Source organism: Pezoporus occidentalis, unplaced genomic scaffold (assembly GCF_034315485.1).
Source record: "Pezoporus occidentalis ecotype Australia unplaced genomic scaffold, CSIRO_AGI_Poc_V1 ctg2, whole genome shotgun sequence".
In the NCBI taxonomy this organism is placed as follows: domain Eukaryota; kingdom Metazoa; phylum Chordata; class Aves; order Psittaciformes; family Psittacidae; genus Pezoporus; species Pezoporus occidentalis.
In genome coordinates, this window is record NW_026913855.1 from 8,716,683 (window position 1) to 8,739,567 (window position 22,885).

At 41.5% G+C, this 22,885-nt stretch overlaps 1 protein-coding gene across 1 annotated transcript; it reads left to right on the top strand.

Moving 5' to 3' along the window:
• The first annotated feature begins 8,682 nt into the window (after positions 1-8,682).
• Positions 8,683-16,435, top strand: LOC134163154 (ovalbumin-like). Its single transcript, XM_062617751.1, has 8 exons — positions 8,683-9,315; positions 10,982-11,166; positions 11,789-11,839; positions 12,420-12,548; positions 13,220-13,337; positions 14,162-14,304; positions 14,474-14,629; positions 15,687-16,435. Exons 2-8 carry the CDS (start codon positions 10,999-11,001, stop codon positions 16,080-16,082), a joined length of 1,161 nt encoding a protein of 386 aa, XP_062473735.1. The 5' UTR covers positions 8,683-9,315; positions 10,982-10,998; the 3' UTR covers positions 16,083-16,435.
• Positions 16,436-22,885: the final 6,450 nt, after the last annotated feature.

The window sequence follows — 22,885 nt, forward strand, 5'->3', positions numbered from 1 at the left end:
GGCAGCAGGGACACACATTGTCATAGCTCCTATGAAGTCTAGTTTATGGGACAATTGCAAATACTGGTCTTCCCAAGACAGTTATAAAGGATTAGCTACAGTTAACACAAGTACTGAAGCAAAAAAGGTTTTCAAGAGATACGGCATTTCAAGGTTTACTGTGTACATTGTCTTCTGCTTCCCTCAGAGCCAAAAGCAGTCAACAGAATTTTGCAGCGACTAAAAAAAAAAATAGGGCAGGACTTGTAAAGTATTGCAGCAGACTGTGTAAGCTCATAAAACTGTTCGTAAACTGAAATCAGCATATCTGTCATTCTGTACTTTCTATGTACAATGACAATAAAACTATCAATATTCATTATGGAAGTATTTATAACATAACATGAAGAAAAAAACCCAGCTATTCTATTGTTCAATCATTCTTCTGCTTGATGATTATTTTAAAGCAAAGAAATGGAGAAAATCAAGGCTGAAATGGTGGCTTCCTGAAACTATACACAAGAGAGCTTTCAAAGCACAGAGTACACCTAATGTTTGCGCTGTGCTACAGAACTATTTGATTCTTTTTAATTTGGGCCATTAGGTGTCACTATGGGTACAAATCGATGTCTATCAGTCTTCTGAAAGACAGGCATCTGTTGAAATCTAGGTTTGGGAGCTCAACATAGGTTCTAATTTTGTCCTTATTTTATTCCTCCTGCAAGCCGATGATTCTGGTTGATATGATGAAAATGTAAAGCAGTGGCATTATGCTTGGAACCTGGTCAGTTTTAAGAAAAAGAAAAGTTGTTTGGTGAAAGTCCAGAGTAATTTTAAGATGTCTGTGCCCTGAATGGAAAAATAGTATCACAGTCAAGTACTGTAGAAGGGATAGAATTATTTGGTTTATTAAAGAGAAACCTTCCTCCGTAGGGTCTAAAATGAGATGTACAAGCACAGATTCAGCAAAGTTGAATAAAATCTACACACCTGCGTCAATGGCTGGGCTCAGAACTGTGCCTGTGCATTGCTGGTCTGGGCCAGCAGGACTTGCTGTAAAGGCCCTGCCATGGTGACTGTGGCTGCTGCAGCCCTCATGGGGAGCAGCTCTGCAAGTGACAGGATGGAGAGTGTCACACATCCCCTCTGCCATGAGGGGAAACACCGCCTGCTGCTTCTGAGCTCTGAAGCCCATGAGGAATTAAAAAACATGAATCCCAGTTTCCATAAAGTCTAGGTGTTGTCCAGTAATCCGTTTTGTTCCCTGGCAGCATGACCGAAGTTGGTATGTCAATAAATTGCCATCTGTCTCTCCATTATGCTCCACTTCCACAGTGTGCTGCATTGTTTTAGATACACAGCACTGCTAGGGGTCTGTAGAAAAAAAAACAGCCACAAAGCAATCACACTCCTTTTAATGCTGCATAGGACAGCATTAGAAGTTCTTTGTGGACTAAGTGTGTTTTTCCTTATCGTGTCATTTGGGGAAGGTTTGGAGCTGACATATCTTCTCAATCCTTTGGGGAATATAACTGCCTGAGACTCCTCCACGCTTCTCTGCACATTTGACTTGCACAGAAGGCCTACTTTCTCCTAAGCAAACCAAAGCCATGGCTGAAGGCACAAGAGTTTGCAGGCAGCATGCTCTGATCATGGGCACCAGAGGAAGAGCACTCACAGAATGTCCTGGGCCCTGGGGGAAAAGTTGGCCGGGGCTCCCAAATGGTATCTGAGAAAGCACAGTTATACACCAACCCTACCTCCTGCCCTGCCTGCTGCTTCTTCACCAAGTAGACTGGGAAGCACTGAGTGTCACAAGAAAGCTGAAAACTAGGAAGCAGAGAAAGAGAGGTTTTGGACTGAAGTTGAATGTGGGGAAGTGGGATGAAAGGTCTGTTTCATAGTTTGTCACATTGTTTTTTTCAATACCTGAATCAACAACAGTAATTTTATGTTAATCATCAAGAAATTATGTGAAACTCCTCAAGCCAAGACTGTTGCCCACAGCAAAAGCCCATGTCAGCTGAGACTTGGCATTTCAGTCTCTGCCAGAAGCATGCGGTAGGTGCCTGTCTCCAGGCCTGTTTCCTGATGGACCTCAGACCAAAGCCTGGTAGTCTTGTCTCCAGGTCCATCTCTTTTCCTCATAAGTGAGTGGGTACAAGGCTCTGGGTGCACTCATAAGCCATTAATGGTCCTGACCAGCTGCACCTGGAGCCTCTACCCACACCTATGGATGCAGGAGCTCTAAGCTGACATGGACCTTCAGACCCTCTCTGTGCTGCATCAGAGATGTTTCAGCCTCCAGCTCAAACACAGCTGTGTCCATGCCTAGCCAAGGACTCCTAGTGTGACCTTGGCCCTGCCTTGTGATCACTGGACCTGAGGCTAGCTCTAACATGTGAATTGACTTTGATGTTTATCTTTGAACCTGCCTCATAGTCGTGACATTGCCTTATGACCTGGGTTCTTGGCTGGAGCTGTCTGTGATCTCTGGGTCTGCTCTACCCAGATCTTGTGGGACTGAGCCCTGACTAGTGAGACTCCTGCCCTGCTGGTGGTGGGACCCCTTTGCCTCCTGCTTTGTCTTTCTTTGGAGAAGAAGCTGGCCCTTGTTTCTCCCTGGCAGCGAGCTCAGGCCTTCTTGAGCCCTCTGCTGAGCACCAGGAAACCTGGTGTCTGGTCACTCAGGGCTTTGTCCTTACAGAAGTTCCTGTTCTCCCCACAGCACTCGCCCATTACTCAGACCCAGGCTCCCAAGTGAACCCCCTTCCACCCAGCCAGACCCCATTGCTCCCTGGCTTGTGCCCATTGGGGTGGCCTGACCCCCTCATTCAGCCCCCACGCCCTCATGCCATGTCCCTTTCCAGTCTACTGTCCCTGCCCTGGCTCTATGTCCTCTGGAACAGCCCACTAACACCCCACAGCCACCAAGTGACTCTAAAGCAAGTCCCTCCTGCGCCCAGGTCTCTCTAAGGAGCTAGGATACATTTGCCTCAGAGGGGAGGCTGCTGTGTCTGAGCCCTGAGGGTACTAAACAGCCCCTGTAGGCCCTGACCGCCCATGGGGCCTTCCTCACCTACTCACAGCCCAGACCCCCATATTACCTCTCGGGCCATCAGCCCCTGCCCCAGTGACACTGAGTCAGGGCCAGTCTCTATCTCCCCACAGACCTACTCTGCCCAGCCATGGACCTCTTCATTCCATTGATCACAGAAGCTTGAGGACAGATTTTCTGGCTTGATCTTAACCATGCTCTGTCACTGTGGACCTGTCTGGTGGTCACCAGGCCTCATTCCCACCCTCGCTTGTGGACTGATTTTGGACCTGCCTTGTCACTATATTGCCTTATGACCTGAAGACTTGGTTGGACCTGTCACCATTTCAGGACCTGTCCTTCTCCTCTTGCCATGGGGCTGGGCCCTGGTCAGTGAAACTCCCATGCCACAGGGAGCAGCCAGCTCTCACTGTTCCCTGGGCTCTGTAGATGGACCCTGGCCCTGGTTCTTGTCTTGCAATATCCCCAGGGAAGTTGCGAATGCTCCATCCTGGGAGTGTTCAAGGCCAGGTTGGATGGAGCTTTAAGCAATCCGGTCTAGTGTGAGGAGTCCCTACCCATCACAAGGGGCTTGGAACTGGATAATTTTGAGGTTCTTTCCAACCGTAACCATTCTATGGTTCCATGATTCAATGGCTGTTGATGGACTCTGTTACCGGCATTCCGTTCTGCCTCCCTACAGTCAGATCTTGGGGTGTGGCACTGGCTGGTGAGGGCACTGCCCACACATTAGGGGGACCCTTGGTCTGGCTCACTGTCCTGCTACTGCTGCTTTTGGAAGTCCAGCTAATTTTCCGCAGTACTGTCTGTTTACTCAGTCTATGACTCTCCAATCTGACCACAAGGATATTCTGGGAGATCATTCTGAAGACTTTTCTAAAGCCAGGGCGTGCAATATCCTCTTCTCTTCCCTTGTTTATAGAACAAGCCATCCCATCCTACAAAACAATGTGGTTGGTCAGGACTTATTTGCTCTCAGTACATCTGTGCTGGCTTTTCACATAATGTATTATTCTTTCATGTGTCTTGAAATGCTCCCAGAAGGGTTTGCTTTGGAGCCTTCTGTAGTGATTCAAACTTGAATACAATTGTACATCAAGGAGATAGTAATTCAAAAAACAGTTGACACATGAAGGCACAGGCCTGTGCTGTACCAAGCGTGTAGGTTGGCTTCCCATCCTGTGCTCTGCTGACCACATCCCTGGACTGCAGGGTAAACTTTGCAGGCCAGAAGAAAGGAACATGTAGGTAGACCCTGCCTGGCATGTGCGAGTGCACCACCTGTGTCCTTGTGTTTATCATTAAGCAAAGCAGCATGTTTTCTTGCGAATATCCTTTTGTTACACAGTAGAAATGAATTCAGTTCTTTTCTTCTTTAGAAAATTCTACAAGAGCTCCAAAGACCAAAATGTCAGTCAACATCTATCTCCATGAATGGGACCCTCACCTTCCCTGATGCTCTGTCCACTGCTGCACAACTTGGGGTTCCCTGCATCTGAGGGTGCTTAAGATTAGCTATACTATCCTCTTTTTCTTTTTAACATTTGCTGCAATAAATGGTATTTTCAGCAGTATCTTACAGAGTTGTAGTGGCTTTCTTAATGTAGATTGTAATGAACACTAGCTCTAGTGCTTTGCAGCAGTGCACTACACCTTTTCAGTGACTGCAAACCTCTGTAGTCTCCTGAATTATCCTCCTTTCCCTTTCTGAAAGTTAATCACTTTTCCAAATAATCAGGAACCTTCCCCAGTCATCCTGACTTTTCCTTAGTCTCCTTTTTGGTGTTCTTAAAGAAGCTTTTCTTACTACTCTTCACATCCCTTGTCAGTTTTCCCTCCAGCAGAAATTTTGCCTTTCAAATTCCATCCTTTTGTGCATGGGGAAATCTTCTATATTCCTGCCTGGTAGATTCTTCTTGCTTCTGACTATTGTATACTTTCTTTTGTATTTGAGGTCGATCAGAACAAAGGCACTTTGATCATTTAGAGATAGCCTTTATATTGTTTCAGCAGCAAGATATGTGATGTGTATGGGAGCAAGTAAAAGGCTTTGCATGTAGGTGAGGCTAAAACTCCTTCAACTACAGTGAAGATGATCTTCAGGTTCAAGGTCAAACACTCTCATCCAACCTGTTGCTGACTTGCGGGATGTGATCACTGAAAGATATACCATGAAGGACACATGAACCTATGTCAGATCAAATATCCATGGGGGAGCATTAAGCAGTCATCAGCTGTACAATGAAGGCTGAGACCATGTCAAGTTTAAATGAACTTAAGACCTAATATGGGGTATCACAATGACAATTAAGAGCAATGACAAATGCCTCTGTGAGAGATCAAGGCAGCACTGCAGGCAACAACATCCATCTTTTCAGAACGGCACGGCGCTGCTGTAGAAAGGTGCCAGGTGGGCTACAAGCTCCTGTCTGAAAGAGCTTGACAAGACACCTCATTTTTCTTTGTACTGGGGAAAAAACACAGTCCCACATAACAACTGAGAGAGAAACCATCACTGACAGTTACAGCACAACAGTCTGCAATGACAACCAGTTAGACAGTCAGCTGCAACCGCTCAGTCTAAAAGGATTTCTCTTTCTTTGAATGGTTTTTTCTGTCCCTCATGAAATGACAGCTTCCAGAATCACAACGTGGAATGAAGACGAACACAAAACAATTAACGTGCTTATTTCTACTGGCAAAAGACCAGGAACAAGGAGGAGGACAAAAATCTCAAGTTCTGTGTAGGATTGTGATTGGATGAGAGGCTTTGGTCAGTGAGGTGACCCGGACTTCATATCCTGTTGGATAAAAAAGTTTCTTTTATACTCCCAGGTGCCCAAAGTTCAGGTAGTCAGAAGTCTGTTAGTATAGGAACAGCTCTACAATGAATTGCTCAGCAGAGGAAAGGGCAGCAGAGCTTTAGCTGACCTCTTTCTTGAGAAAAGCATTGTCAAACAAGGATGTGTGACAGGACTGTTTGTACTGCTTTGCACAGCTGCACTGGAAAGCAGCAATTGATACCTGTCCCTGATAGCCTTCCAACTGCAAGGAAGGTTTGCTTACTTTCTCTAGATCCCATGTCAAGCAGACTATACAAGACCTTCTGTGCTCTGATTCTACGCTGACACCCTGCTCTGATCCAGTTCTTTATCTGCTGATGGGTAGATTCTGTTGCTTACAACTGGCCTTGCATTAACTATCAGTTTGAGCACAGAAAACTAGAACTTCCTTCCTCTGGGAAGGACTGCAGCACATCTTTCTCATGCGCTATCAAAGCAGAGCTTCTTATCCTTCCCTGTCTTTGCTTATTGTGTGTGTGTTCTGAACCTGAAAATCCAATTCTTTGAGGCAAAACATGTTTTTTGTAAGAAAAACATGAAACAAAGTTCTGCGTCAAACACATGCAAAACTGTTGTGCAGGTCTGGAATGAGAACTGTACACAGAAGTCAAATTCACTATGTATAAAAAAAAAAAAAACAGCTCTGGGATGATTTTTGTTCTATAATTCCTATGTGAAAAAAATGATCACTGACAAAACTGAATACATTTGTAGGTCGTAAAATACAGGCCACTTGTGATGATCAGGGTCTGTGACACAGGTCTGGACACTGATGTAATTCATGTACAACAAAATATATTAAGGGAAGGAAAATCATGACTCCTCAGGAGAAGGGTTTGAGGGACACTTGGAAGGCAGATCTGAGTTAAATGTACTAGCTAAGTCTTATATGGAAGACCACTGTGGTAGAAATGGAAATAAACTCCTGTGAACACAAAGTGATCCTTAGTGAGAAAGGGATTAAAAGAATGAAAATTATGGCACGGATCTGAGGTTCATTATAAACAGTGTGAGAAAACAGCTCATTAGATGTAGACACATACGATTCATAGAATACGTCAAATCGGAAGGGATTATCAAGTCCAACTCCCTGATCCTCATAGGACTATCTAAAATTAAACCATATGATTAAGAGCATTGTCCAGACATCCCTTGAACTCTGACAGGCTTGGTGCCATGACCCCTTCCCTGGGGACCCTGTTCCAGTGACTCACCACCATCTCAGGGAAGAACCTTTTCCTAATGTCCAAACTGAGCTTTCTCTGACTCAGTTTTGTTCCAGAACAACCAGCCACTGGAACAACCTCCCCAGGGAAGTAGTGAATTCCCCAGCAATGGACACTTTTAAGGTTCAGCTGGGCAGCGTGCTGGGACATTTTGTCTAGACTTTGCTTTTGCCAAGAAAGCTTGGACCAGATGATGCTTGAGGTCCCTTCCAAACTGCTGTTCTATGATTCTATGATCTCCTTGTGTCCTCTCAGTGGTCACCAGAGAGAGGTGATCAGCACCTCCCCTTTTACTTCCCCCTTTGGAGAAGTTGTAGACTGTGATGTGGTCACCCCTCGGCCTTCTCTTCTCCCACCTGAACAAACCAAGAAACCTCAGCCACTCCTTGTAAGTCCTGTTCCTGAGGCCTTTCTCTATCTTGGTCACACTCCTCTGAACACACTCCAGTAGTCTGATGTCCTTCTTACGTTGAGGCACTCAAAACTACACACAGTAATTTAGGTGGGGGTAACACTAGTGCAGTGTAGAGTGTGACAGTCACCTCCCTCAACCAGCTGGCTATGCTTTTGGTTGCCATAAACCAATTTTTGTGCCCTACACTAACTTGCTACTAACCCAAATGTCCAGATCCTTTTCTGCAGGGCTGCTCTCCAGCCCCTTGTCTCCTAATTTGTATGTATTGCCAGGGTTACCTTATCCCACACAGGGAATCCAGCACTTGCTCTGTTGAAGTCATACAGTTGTGATTGCGCAGCAGTCTAGTCTATCCAGATTTCTCTGTAAGCTCTCTCTATCCTGGACAACTCCACTTAGTTTGGTATTGCCAGCTTATGCCCACTTTTGCATGTTCTCTCCAGCCTTTTTGTATTCAGCTTGGAAGGACTCCTGATAACCAGTATTTTTGTACATGAATCTTAAAAGCAAAGGAAGCTGTGATACACTGCCTGTGACTCTCAGCATCCAGGCACACTTCCTAGTATTTTATTATATGCAAGATATTCTTCTGACCACATCGCACTAGGAAGCACTTCTGCCTCACCCTATATCTGTGGTACCACTAGACCTCCTGAGCTACACAAATGAAATGGGGACCCACTCTGTGGCAACGAAAATTGCAGTGTTTAAGCTTTTGACAGTAGTACAGGAGCCTACCTCTTCTCCTTAACAGAAATCACAGTCATGTCCCTATGTTCTGAAGAATTATGTTGCACTGACTTTGGAATCCCACTGCCTTATTTTAAATCACACAGTACTTTACAGAGGTCAGAATGGTTTCTTCACTGTTTGTCCATTCTATCATTTCAACACAGCACAATAGCTTTTATGCAGAGCAAATGCTTTTATAACTCAAATATATTTGCTATTGTATATTATGATTGTCCTACAGACCATGAACACTCTTTTATCTGGATTTCACAATTCCTCTGTCATCTGCTGGGCTATTAAGTAACCCATGGAAGATCAGAGATATACATTGCAAGTGCATACTACAAACATATTTGGAAGTGATTATTTTTTTTTCTTTGAGGCTTTGTTTTGCTATTACTCCCTGAGAACAAAATAGTTTGCTATGAAACCTTCACACTCATCAAAAGATCTTTCTTAAATATCCCAACTTTTCAAAGAAATTTGCCTGCTTTTGACTTTCATCTCAACTGGTTTTCTTACAGGCACCCTTCTTTATTTGTCAGTAGAATAATAGGCCAAGTCCTGCTTTTACCTTTTGTCTAACATGGCTCAGCTGCACTTTTCACATTCAAAAAGGATCAGTTGAAAGAGAGTTTTGATCAGTTAACACAACCATAATAACAATTTGACAGACTGACTAGTAACTACTGATTATATTTTCTATCACCAAGGTTTTCACATTTTTTGTTTTCACTAACATGCCAGTACCTAGTTACAAGTGAAGCTTAAAGGAACATGAGCATTGTTTCCTGCTCTTCAATCCAAAAATCCTGATGTACTCTTGGAGAACACATTGTTATATGGAATAAAAACCTAGTATTTGCTATCCCTTCAATCAAAAAAGGGCCCATTGAAACTAAATTCTGACCTAATCCCATTAAATTATTTGTATGGTGTCAAAGGTCATGAAGAGCAGCAACGGGTAGGTCACAATTCAGAATTGTATAAATTCCCAAGGGCTCAGCCGGTCTCTACATACAGCTAGAAAGCTGTATTGCCTTTGGTGCTGAAGCTCAAAAGGTAAGCATTTCTCTAGGAAAACTTACCTTCTCACTATATTATTCCATTTTTATGCCTAAATTTAAGAAGAGAGTAATTATTATATTATCTTTGGTATCTGCAAGGACTGAATATTTACATGATATTTTCTAAAAGTCTTCTCACCTGTGTTTATGCAATTTTATTATATGTAAAACCTGAGTATTTGTTTTCAGACAACTTTTTACAAGTTTATTCTTTGTGCTTATTATTTTATGCTTAAAATACCTTATTCCAGAGCAGTTTACCCTCCCGTTCAGTATCTTTTAAATTTAATTTTTGACAACCAAGAATAAATTTGCTTGATTGACCTCTGGTTCAACGAAGTCCACTGAGAGCAAAATTGTGGCATTTAGTAAATATACTAGGTTTAGTTTAGCGTGAAATTTTGCTAACAATTGCATCTCTGGAAAACAAAGCTGGTGAATACTAGACAAGATAAAAGCTGTGTGGGTGTACAGATTTATGTTTCTACCACAATCTATAAATGTGAACTTGTATACAGAAAGGAAAATAAGACAAATTTCTGTGACAGTGTACATTTATACCCATGAACATGGTCACTAAAAACCTTGGTAGAGTTTTATGCTCCAAAAGCAAACCTGAGATCCCAGCATTAAGCACCTACATAAAGGGCTGAATTTTGAAAGACATCAAACTTTCACAATTTCCATAAATCACAGGAACGAAACTAGATCCACGCTGACCTAGACTGTTATATAAGCACAGTTGCCACAGAGGACTTAAACTGTCCAGCACTTCTAGAAACCTCAGACAGAAACAAATACAAAATTTTGCTGGTCTACGCAAAAGCAAGTATTCATTTAACAGTGCTGTATTACAGTAGGCATTGCTATTTTATCATGTCTGCATTTCTATTTTATTTGAATGTCGCTAACAAAATTTAATTTCTCAGAAAGTTTATACTGTAGTATATATAAATGCATTCAGGCAAAGCAAGCTATATCTGAAAGCACAATATGGTGGAATATTAATTCTGTGCATCAGTCCCTCTCCCAGATTAGGTGACCTTAGACAAATTATATTGCCTGTCCATGCTTCCACTATTAAAACAAGGGTAAAGATACAAGCCTTTGAAGATCTACTGACTGGAAGTACTGTGCAAAAAAAATAGATATTTTACTGCCTTTGTGTGTTTTTAGAAAACAAAAACATCAACCAGCCTCTGCTTTTATTTGTAACTGTCCAAACCTAGAGTAAATCTACTGAAATTTGCACTTGAAATTTACAGCTTTGCAAGTCTATCAAAGACAGATCATATTTTCTTGTTTTCATCAAGGTAAGGTACTACAGAGTACCAAGGAATTCTATCCTTCACTGAATGAAAATAAGAGCAGTCAATTGTTGTTTGGCTGCTTTAAAAAGGTAAGCATAAATCACATACAGATTTTAGACCGCCAAGGAACTGTACTGCCAATAAAGCAACTGAATACAATGTGACAGAAAGAGATTTATGAGTATGGATTTTTTAACATGTATGAGAAATGAGCATAGCAATAAGCATGTTACCACAGAATGACTTCAAAACTACTTTCATTGACTGAAAGCTATTATTAAAGTGCATTGTGCTGTGTTTGTACAGTATTCTGTCTTTACATTGTCATTGTACTTCTGCTGTTTGCTTTAGGCAATACTGGTTTCACAATGGGATCCATCGGTGCAGCAAGTACAGAATTTTGTATTGATGTATTCAGGGAGCTGAGAGTCCAGCATGTCAACAAGAACATCTTCTACTCTCCCCTGAGCGTCATTTCAGCTCTGTCCATGGTCTACCTAGGTGCAAGAGAAAACACCAGGGCTCAGATATATCAGGTGAGGTCTCAGTGAAAGACTTCAACCTTCTTGCAGCTCAATAGAGCCATAGCAATAAATTATGACAACATCCCTTGCATAGCCCAGAGACTAAAAAATCTGGATCCAGACTTATCAAAAGCTGCGGCCACCTCTAACTCCCATAGTGTTAAACAAATGAATTAGCCAGAAATCTTGAAACTGGATTTAAATTTTATCATTGTTAGCTGTAGCATTCTCAAAGAGAATAACACATTCTAGTGTCCTTTGTATGGAGTAAGGAGAGCAGATAAAATCTCCAGGGAAGAGCCAGAACATGTGTTCAAACTGCAAAATATTTCACATGAGTTTCCTATAGCTCTCTTCATAGAGATTGCCTGGCTTGTTACCTGGAAAAAAATTAGTATTATTAATGGCACACACTGAAAGTAATTTATAGATGTTCAACAGAAAAAGAGATCATCTAAGCAGGGAACAGTAGGCCCAGCTATTCACAGAGGTTGCAGATGGATTGCACCTCTTGAGTCACCCAGATTCACTGTTAGCTAAGAGGTTTCCTTCAAGAATCATGTATTAATCTTAGCTGCATAACTTTTATTTTTGTCATACTTGTTATTTCAACTACTGTTATTTTCAATTACAGGTTGTTCACTTTGATAAAATCACAGGGTTTGGAGACACTGTTGAACCTCAGGTACAGAAATAATTTCATCTCTTTCTGTATGTCACTTTCTCCTGTGAGCAAAATCTAGCAGATAAAACAGTCTCTTGCAGTTCCAATACCTCTCTGATGAGCAGCTGGCGTTCTGCATCCCCCAGTTTGGGAGAACACTTTGTTCATATGAATAGAGAGAGAAAGGAGGTAAGAGAGGATTCAGAACAGGCATAGGACAAAACCCAGCACCATAATATTGAGCATATAAGGAAAATTACAGATTTTTGCATGTATAGACAAGGTAGCTGGATGCTACTGGTTAAATGGGACTGGCTGTGAATGAAGAAAAGCCTATCTGATCTGCTGGAGCTAGATAATGTAGCAGGCAATTAAAAGTTCCCCTGAGAGAAGTATGAGGAAATCACAGTATAAAAACAGCACAGAATTTTACACATTAGAAAAATATATCAGTTATAGCAACAAGATGTACAGGATGAACAACAGTTTTGTAAGCAGAAGTGTCTGAACTACTCTACCTGTATAGTATAAAAAATATTCTAAGTACTAAAACTAGAATAGCATAATCTATCTTTTTATTTGTATTAATGTATCCTTTCAGTGCGGCTCATCTCTCAGTGTCCACAATTCACTTAAAACCGTGTTCACTCAAATCACCCAACCAAAAGACAATTATTTACTCAACCTTGCCAGTAGACTTTATGCTGAAGAGTCATACCCAATCCTACCGGTGAGTTGCTCTAAGATCTGATCTGAGTGTATTTATTTCTGTGTCAAAGCTGCACTGTTCTGTAATGCAAAAGCACGGTCAGTTTAGGTTCTGCTAAAGAAATTTTCTTCTGTATGGAAGGCAGGATTCGCAACCTCTCTATCACAGCCCTAACCCTCTACAGTCTTAAAAAAACACATGCCTCACTAAAAAGATGTTTGTGCAAAGTACAATCATGATCCAATCCTGTCAAATGACAATTGATAAAGGTAACTTTAGTTGGAAAGAGTTAACTCCAACCTTTTTCTCAACAAACCTGAAAAATAACTTCAGGTTCTCAAAAATATTTCAAGTTTTCCCTTTGAAAGGAGCACTTAATTTGAAATTAGAGGAAAATACCATTGCAAAATAAGTTTAAAAGCTGGCAAAGTGAATAAACCCCCATATTTCAACTGAAATTAATTCCATCTTTGATTGAGCTCAGTTCTGGAGAACATTTTTAAACATGTGAGCATATACTCTTGCTTGAAACGATGAATATCAGATCTTAAGAGGCTTTAGAACTAGAATCATGTCTTACTGATTAGCTTTAATAAGCATATTATTCATATATATTAATTTCAGTCTTGTATTTCACTTTTGCAAAATGCTTTGACATTCTGATCTAAAAACTGCTTACTCTTCCTTTGAAGGAATACTTACAATGTGTGAAGGAACTATATAATGGAGGCTTGGAAACTGTCAGCTTTCAAACAGCTGCAGATCAAGCCAGAGAGCTCATCAATTCTTGGGTTGAAAACCAGACTAACGGTAAGAGCAAGCCAAGTATCAGCATAGGTATTTTCCCTTCTATCACCATGTTTGAGCAGCATATGAGAATGCTTTGTCAGGCGACAAAACCCCCTAAACATCTCCCTCTGTCCTCCTGGATAATAGCTCAGTTCCCAGATAAGGAACTATCATTTAAAATTTTGGTGCTTTTTTTTCCCCCTCAGAAACATCTCTTTTAGAGGACTCTTTATATCAGCAAACACAGATAAAAGATGCTGAATTTTAGCTGGAATGATAATATTCACAATCACACAACCTCTGGTATGGTATCACACTTTGAAGCAGAAAACCAGGCCATAATTAAGCTAGTAGTGGGAAAGGACTGAGGGAAGAGCTTGCTGTGTGCATGAGGACAGCAGAATAAAAAAGAACAAGTATAAGAAGAAAGTAGAGTGAAATTCTGGTTTCTTCCTTTCCTGCTACCTTCTTTATACAGTCATGTCCTTTCAACTTTGGTTTGAAACAAGAAGTATTTGTATCTACTGTTTGGGTTGGAGACCATCCTGGGATAAACGATTCCAATAGTTCTTCCCATTGTCACAAAATATACAGTTTTACTCATTTTCTAACAGGTAAACCTCTGGGTGTTAGTATCTTCCATTATAATTCTTTACAGAGAGAGGAAACAACAGCTATTGCCAACAGCAGCAAACAAATATACCTCAGAAGTACAAGATTACAGCTGCCCTATACCCTCTTCCCTACAAATTCTTTACCCTTCATTTAACATTGTGATTGCCAAGTAAGATGTATTATACACAGATGTGTCATATACATGTCTCTTTTCCCATGCCTTCTTAAAGGAATGATCAAAAATATCCTTCAACCGAGCTCTGTGGATGCCCAGACTGAAATGGTCCTTGTCAATGCCATTTACTTCAAAGGACTGTGGGAGAAAGCATTTAAGGCTGAAGAAACCCAGGCAGTGCCTTTCAGAATTACTGAGGTACGTGGAGATATATCACCTTAGAGGTGTCTTCTAGAATTTATTAAGAGAGTAGACAAGTTGTTATACAATCTTCCTGGACAAGAGCAATCAGTAGCTTTAATCATAAGTGGCCATTTCTACATTCTAAGAATAACCTCTGTGAAAACTATATTGTTTTGTTTTGCAGCAAAAAACCAGACCCGTGCAGATGATGTATCAGTTTGGTTCATTTAAAGTGGCAGTGGTGGCTTCTGAGAAAATTAAGATCCTGGAGCTTCCATATGCCAGTGGGCAGCTGAGCATGCTGGTTCTGTTGCCTGATGAAGTCTCTGGCTTGGAGCAGGTATGGCCCTGGCAGTTGAGTGTCATAAAACCTTAAACACAGTGAGATTTAGGCTCTTCACAATAAAGCTATACTAAAACACTTCACCAGCACAGTTCTGAACACTAGCAGCATGGGATTGTTGCATAGAAGCATGCAGTTGTCTCAACTGTCCTGCAATAGTTTGTGCTGAGCATGGAGGGCTTAAGGAATTACTTTAGTGGGTTAATTATTGGCCACTGAAGAACAGATTCTTCTCAGCTAAGCAGCTGCTACTCCAGCAGCTTGAACTCCAAAGGTTTTGATATCTGCATTTCTGCATGCTATGGAGCATCCTGGGAGGCTCTTGTTAGCTTTACGAGTTGCAATTACTGTTTGGTTTGGCAGTGCTCAACATGCTTCCTTCATACCTTCAAAAATTAAACTATCTAAATACTGAATATGAGAGGTACTGGAATGATTAAAGCAATTTCAGAAAGTAAAATGTATATGACATACTGTTGTTGATATGAACAGAATACGGGCACAGGTTACTGTCATTAGCAGGGCCATAGTCTGAATATGAAAAGTTATGTAATAAATGAGAGTGTATTGAAATGCTTGTACAGTAATTCAAAGAGGTTGAATTATAAAAATGAAGAGGCCTTTGAGCAAAGCTAAATGCCTCAGTAATAAATGATAGTTCACGTATTAGTGACTGGTTTCTATTAACACCTGGTTACTTGAAGGCCTTAAATGTAGCTAGAGCTTACAATTCAAAGGCACAGAATTCAAAGTATCTTCTTCACAAGAAAAGAAGATAAGCAGGGAAGAGCTTTAGGTGAAATTTGCTGAGTAGCCATCTCATTAATAAAATTGACAGTGAGACTATTAAAAATAGAAAACAGGAAAGCAGGACAAAGAACAAAAAGCCATAGTTTGCTTTTCTCTCTTAGATACGTTAATTTGTATATACCTAGAAATATGCCATGCTAAGAACAGTCAGTTTAAAAAGAAAAAAATCCACCACTGGTACTGCATTGTCACAAAGGAAGTTGTGCTCTCATCCCAGAGACCTCATTTCCTTGTCTCCTTGCAGCTTGAGAATGCAATCACCTTTGAAAAACTTACGGAGTGGACCAGTTCTGATTTAATGGAAGAGAGGAAAATAAAAGTGTTCCTCCCACGTGTGAAGATTGAGGAAAAATATAACCTCACAGCTGTCTTAGTGGCCTTGGGTATAACTGACCTGTTCAGCTCATCAGCCAATCTCTCTGGCGTCTCTGCAGCAGAGAACCTGAAGATGTCTGAAGTTGTCCATGAGGCATTTGTAGAAATTTATGAAGCAGGCAGTGAGGTGGTAGGCTCATCAGGAGCTGGCACAGAGGTTGCAAGTGACTCTGAAGAGTTTAGGGCTGACCACCCTTTCCTCTTCTTGATCAAGCACAACCCAACAAACAGCATCCTCTTCTTTGGCAGATGCTTTTCCCCTTAAAGCAAAGAAAGCTGAAAGAATTTCTGTCCCTCACAGCAAGACCCAAAGCACTGCAGTATCAAGGGTAAAAAGAAATGCATACTCTGTCTTTCATCCATATTTTCTGAAACCAGAGGCTCTTCTTTATTAAGAAAAAAGAAAAAAGCTAAATTAGAGAAATTATGCCAAGAAAACAGAGGCCCTTTGCCTTTCCTTTCTTCAAGTAATATTATTTACTCATAGATGAAGAGTTAAGTGAATGAAATTTGGACCCAAAGAAAGAATGAGCATGAACAGAGATGTTTGTGGTGCAAGTTAACAGTAGTAGAGCCAAATCATCACACTGAAACAACACAGCCACAATTTGTCAGCAGAAGTTTTATGGAGAAAAAAGATAAAATGTAGCATTCTAACTAAGCCAGGTTTCTCTATGGCCAGGCTTCATTGTGACTCCTCTGGAACTAGACACTCAAAAGCACCCAGATTAAACTCTAGCATCAACCATTCCTACTCCATTCTTACTGTGACACAGCAATTGCTTCCTCTTCGTGCTCCTGATACTGCAAGGCTCTTCCTCCCTTTCTAAAGATGCATTACATAAATCTTGTAATTCATATTTCTCCTTAAATCTTTTTGGCTTTATTGTCATGACCAAATATGGCATTTTCCTATTCAAATTGTGTTCCATGTATCCATATGTAAAGGGTCTTGCAGATGTACTCTGTTGTTCCTTTGATCATAATAAAAACATGTTTAAGCACATGCATTTCATTTGGAGTATTTCAAGTGCACTCAAGATGGGGTAATCCTGGTTAAACATATAAGCTGAAGGAAAAGAGGCTGGAAAGCAGTCCTACAAAAAGAAATCTGGGGGGATGGGTTGGTAGCAAGTTCAATATGAGCCAACAGTGTGTCTTGGCAGCCAAAATGGCCAACCATGCCCTGGGGCGAATCACAGCATTGCCAGTCAAGGGAGGTGACTGTCACACTCTACACTGCACTAGTGTTACCCCCACCTAAATTACTGTGTGTAGTTTTGGGTACCTCAATATAAGAAAGAGCATCTGAGGTTTCTTGGTTTGTTCAGGTGGGAGAAGAGAAGGCTGAGGGGTGACCACATCACAGTCTACAACTTCTCCAAAGGGCGAAGTAAAAGGGGAGGTGCTGATCACCTCTCTCTGGTGACCACTGAGAGGACACAAGGAGATCATAGAATCATAGAACAGCAGTTTGGAAGGGACCTCAAGCATCATCCGGTCCAAGCTTTCTTGGCAAAAGCAAAGTCTAGACAAAACGTCCCAGCACGCTGCCCAGCTGAACCTTAAAAGTGTCCATTGCTGGGGAATTCACTACTTCCCTGGGGAGGTTGTTCCAGTGGCTGGTTGTTCTGGAACGAAACTGAGTCAGAGAAAGCTCAGTTTGGACATTAGGAAAAGGTTCTTCCCTGAGATGGTGGTGAGTCACTGGAACAGGGTCCCCAGGGAAGGGGTCATGGCACCAAGCCTGTCAGAGTTCAAGGGATGTCTGGACAATGCTCTTAATCATATGGTTTAATTTTAGATAGTCCTATGAGGATCAGGGAGTTGGACTTGATAATCCATATGGGTCCCTTCCAACTTGACTTATTCTATGATTTTGTCAGAGTTGGTTCATTGCTTACAGAGAGATGAGGAATGAGAATCTGTCCTAAATCTTGGTGAAGATACAATGTTGAGACCAATTTTTCTGCAGGAAGGGATCCATATAATAGAACCATATCAGGACCCATATAATCTCATGCATGCAATTCAAACTAGTCAGATATAACACTTCCAGCACAAACCACAACTCATTCAGTCTCTCTGAAACAGAGCTGATAAGCACTTTGGAAGGCAGCTGCGTACGTGCCTAATCTACATCCTTCTGAGACACAGGACTGCCTTAGGGAACACATGTGAATGGGAAATGGGAAGGAATTTTCTAACTATCTTTGTGGTGTTTATAAAGCCTTATAGGCTCTTACTTTGTAATTGAAGAGAATAATCATGCTAAGAGAAGCCATGGTTATGGCAAGTTGTGGTTTCCCTCTAACAAATTATTCTTCCCTTTGTCACTGAAGCAAGAAAGGAAACAGATCTGCGAGAACTGTCACAGAGAAGTACCAGAAGAGTGAAAGGTTTTTAGGGATTAAGTTACTGTAAGAAAGATGTGTTATTTCCTGACTCCAGTATGCACAGCATGGCACCAGTGCTAGGTGGTCTGTGATGGAATGTTCTACTTGTTTTAGTTCCAAGATAACACATATTTTGGCAGGACCTTGAGAGCATAGCTTGCTGGTAGCAAATACGATCTTGCAAAAGAAAGAAAGTAACATGATACTACCTTCATTGGTGCACAAATAGTTCAAATAATTTCCTTTACTTTCCTGTATATTTGTTGATTGCTGGTCAGGAGATGTCAAATGGGGGAATTTATCACAAGAGAGCTAATCTGTTTACTTTTGTCCTGGAGTTTCTGTTGATGTGGTCATGGAAATAGGGCACTTAAAATCATCAGGAGACTTACTTTTCAGTAGCTTTGCTCTAAAACTGCACTATTTCTTGGTTGTTGTAGTTCTTATCAACTAAAAGCTACTTCTTCACAAATGGAAGATACAAAGAAATATATCTGCTCCTGCACGTAGACAGATTCAGTGCTGCTTCCTGATTTCTGCTGACTTCTCCCATCAGCACAAAATGAGTAGTCACATCTTCTCCTCAGCAGTCACCTGCTTAACCAGCTGTACAGTCCATCCATCTCTAGTACACAAATGAAAAATACCAAACCAAACCAGCCTCATGCTTTCTCAGTCCTTTGTTTTCAGAGAGTGAAAGCTTTGAAACTGGGACTTGGCAAATCACCAACTCACTAATGAATGGATGCTGGCATCCTCAAATCTCAGGCAGATAAATATTTGTCTAACAGCTAAAAACTTCAACAGCCTTCCGCACCTGAGGCACTGTAGCTTCTGTAATAGCAGGTCTGACCTAAAGAACAGGCTTCTTAAGGACAAGTCTGGATATAGCCCCAAGTTGGGTGGCAGGTAACAGACCTCCATCACCCTACATGGAAGAAGTCCTCTCCTTTGTGCCAACAGAGAAGGCTACAATTTTTTCTCTCCATCCCCAAACAAGCAAATTAATTGGAACCATGTCCCAGAGACTTTGGCTCTCTGCTGTGTCACGAAGTACAGATGGATTACCCTTTCTTTTACCCTCAGTACGTCTTTCAGCGGAAGTATGGAAGAAGGCTCAGGCTTACAGCTTTAGGACCTGTCATAAGAGGCTTTTACTGCTTTACCACCACGCTCCATGCACGTTTGTAATTTCACACGTGTAGAGACACAACTAATTCAAAGAATCAGTAAGTTTTGCAGATACAAGACCACACTTGCAGTCTTACGATGGGAAGGTAATTCACGTAATGAATTTCCACAGAGATGACAGAATTTGACCCTAGGGCCCTACTATTTATTCCAGTCCTAATTCTTCTAATTACTTACATAAAAATGCAAGTAATATTGTTCAGTTGAAAAAAGTCAGTTACTTGTAAAACTCCTGAAGTTCACACAGTCAGAGGGTAACTTCAGTTGGAATGGGCAGCTGATAGTCATCGGGTCCTAGCTTCTGATATATATACCAGGCTGCTCGGGGCCTTTCCCAGTCAGATGTTGCATATCTGCAAGGGTGGAGAATCCACAATGTTCTGATTAATTTCTTTTTAAACATGAATCCAAACCTTGCTAATGTAGAAGTAGTATAAGCCATTCAGCCAGCTTAGCTTTTCTCTCACTCAATGAGAGTTGGCCACACGTGAGAATGAGTCCCACAGGTTTCTTCAACCTTGATTCTCCCATGGTTAGCCCACAAAGCTCTCAGTGTCTTTCATCACTTTTCATGCTCTTGGAGCCAAAGATTTATCTCTGTAAATCTCAAGCCGTGCTTAGTCACTTTGTGACCAGCAAATTCCTAAGATAGTCAATGCTTACAAGCAACGGTGAGATAATGCATAGGTAGCTTCATGCTACATGTTTTCAGTCCCAGTCCCATAATTTATACTTTGTCTCTATTTTATGTGGATATCAATGGGCTATCATTTGTACCTGGCCTCCCTTTCTTCACTTTATACTCTTTAAACATCACAAGATAAAGACATTAATACTATACAGTCTTAACCATCCTGTGACCTAATTACTCACAATTGCAGGCTACTCCTGGAAAAAAAGAGATTCCAAACTAATTATGAGCTTTGATTTTTTTCAACTCAGACAGCATTTTTCTAATTTTTCTAAATGCTAGCAATAGCAACCCGCAGTCTAAAATCAGTGCAGGCAAACAGTGAACTTCTATTTGTGGCACCTTAGAGACAAGGAAATCCTTACAGTGGAAGGCTGACTTCTTAGTCACACAGGTAAAATTCCAGTGTTGTGGATCTGATAAGAAGTCCTAAGGGAGAATAGTGAGGTGTCAGATTCATCCCTGTACAAAAGGCATAGATATAGGAACTAAACGTGAATAAAGGGGGAGGAGGAGGAATCATTAAATTTCACAAGGCTGTGTGTAAGAGCAGTTCTTCTTTCCTCTTTTCTTCTTTTCTCGTTCATTCTGCCCCATCTCCCTTGGGCACCTCGAGACCTGACATCCTTTCACATGGTTCAAGTTAGCAAGCTTTTCATAACAATGACCAAGTAGAAATTAATGACATGATACATGACAGGTAAGACAAGATGATATCATGTTCCTTTCTGCTGTCAAACAGAATTCTGTCTGAGACAGTTTCATTACTATCCAGTAGCTCACTTCTCCCAAGACACTGACTATCCCTACCCTCACCATAGCCTCCTGTATCTTCCTTGTCCTTCAGCAATCTATCTGCTCCTTGGGGCAGCGAGGGAAGGGGGCAGGGCTGGATTCAAGCCTTGTTTCTAAGAGGAGAAATGTCAGGGAGAGGAAGGTTTAGGACTAAGGAAGAAAGTGGGAGTAGTGTTGCCACTCCTACTGCCTAGAGGGATCATCCAGCATGCGGTAAGGCTGTGTCAGCTTCAGAGTCCAAGCTGAATTTCAGCTGCACCTGCAGGAGGTGGGGTGAAGACCAATTCTTCCAGCCACAGAGAGCAACTGCTCTGCCTCTTCTTACACATACTCTGCTAAGTTTCTTTAGCATGATGTTGCCTCTGTACTGCTGAGTTCAAATTAGTCTTAGTCTATGGCTTGGTCTGTACATGTTCCTGGACAAGGAATTGGCAACCACAGAAGCAAAAGTTGTAAAGAAAGCCATGGAAGATAAAGCCAAAGCTTCAGAATATGAAAGGAGACAAATCAAGAAGAAAGAGAAGTCTAAAGCAGCTGAAAAGGACAATTGCTCTAGTTTTAAACTACACAAAGAGAGTTCTGCTTTTGGCTTTGAAAGAGCTAAAAGAGCCACAAATACCAGTCCAGAAGATAATGGAGCTATGAAGATCTGCATACAGCTGAAACATAACTGAAAAGGGCAGCTCCAAAGAGCTGGAAATGCTGTGGTAAAGAAGAGCAGATGATCTTCAGGGTATTTTAAAAGAAAGTCCTCAGTTCAATACCATGAAGGTTCACAGTACTGTATCTCTCACAAAAGCTTGAGGAACAAAATCAAAACTTTCCATCCCATTCTGTCTGAGAGCAGAAAGGAACATGCTATTATCTTGTCTTACCTGTCATGTATCATGTCATTTATTTCTACTTGGTCACCATTATGACCTCACTTGCTAACTTGAACCATCAAAAGGATGTCAGGTCTCAAGAGACTGAGCTTCTTCATGCAACAGGCAGAGAACACAAGAAATGGCAAGATGTAAGAATCTTGTAGTGGCAAAGATATTGATAAAACATGTTCAAATAATGCTAATGACACCCCAGCTCACACAGGATCCTTGTCAGTCTGAGGGGGAAATTCCATTCCAAGCCCCTGTTTGGGAGTTACTCTCTTCCAGGACAATGGCTTACTGCCTTTGTATCTGCACTTAACTAGGTAGTTCAGATCAGTCTCACGGATAGCCTAAAAAGCATAAAATTACAAAGAGCCAGCAGTTGCCGAGCAGCTCATTGAACAGCTAAGATATCCAGTACACTTCCACAAGCAAGTATTGGGGAAATTCTCCTGATGAAACTTCTGAAAATACCAACTGCCCTGTGAAATCCGTGGTCATTCCACCAGGCAAGAATATTTGCAGCAGTGCTGTATGAAAAAAATAGCAAATGTTTAAATGGGTTTCTTAAAAGAGAGCACTTCCTCTATACCCTGCTCTTGCACATCAGCACAAGGCTCCTGCTTAGGATGAACTCCTGTTTAGAAGTGCGGTTTGAAGATACATTGACTTGATATTCACATTGTTCATCCCACAACATGGCCCATCTTGCACTATAGCACTGCAGCCTGGGAAACTCCCATTAACGCAAAGCAGGAATCAGCTTTCTGATTCAGTAGTTGAGCAGCTGACGTGCAGCTACACCCTTTGAGAGATTTCTTTAGAAAAATCACAAGTTTCGGCTAAAGTGCGTCCAAGCCCCATGTCATTACTCACAATGCAGTACTGTGTATCACGATTGAGAAATTCTGGCCACTTTTCATATTTTTGACGTTAGCCTGGGATACTTTATAAATGCTCACCACCTGCGTCATTCAAAGGAAAGCTGCACCCTTGTGCATGTGAAAACCGTGTGTGTATTCATTAACAGATAAACTATCTCTCTTCAGATATAGAGATCAGTCCTTTCTCAGAAGTGTTGCGCTTCTTAACAGAAGCAGAGCAAGCACTACCTTTATTAATTACA

What these genes read in the sequence shown, in the direction of transcription:
- LOC134163154 (XM_062617751.1), top strand. Translation starts at nt 10,999, where the DNA reads ATGGGATCCATCGGTGCAGCAAGTACAGAATTTTGTATTGATGTATTC. An exon ending in GAGACACTGTTGAACCTCAG is followed by an intron (nt 11,840 to 12,419) that starts GTACAGAAATAA and finishes GTATCCTTTCAG; the next exon opens with TGCGGCTCATCTCTCAGTGT. An exon ending in AAGTCTCTGGCTTGGAGCAG is followed by an intron (nt 14,630 to 15,686) that starts GTATGGCCCTGG and finishes GTCTCCTTGCAG; the next exon opens with CTTGAGAATGCAATCACCTT.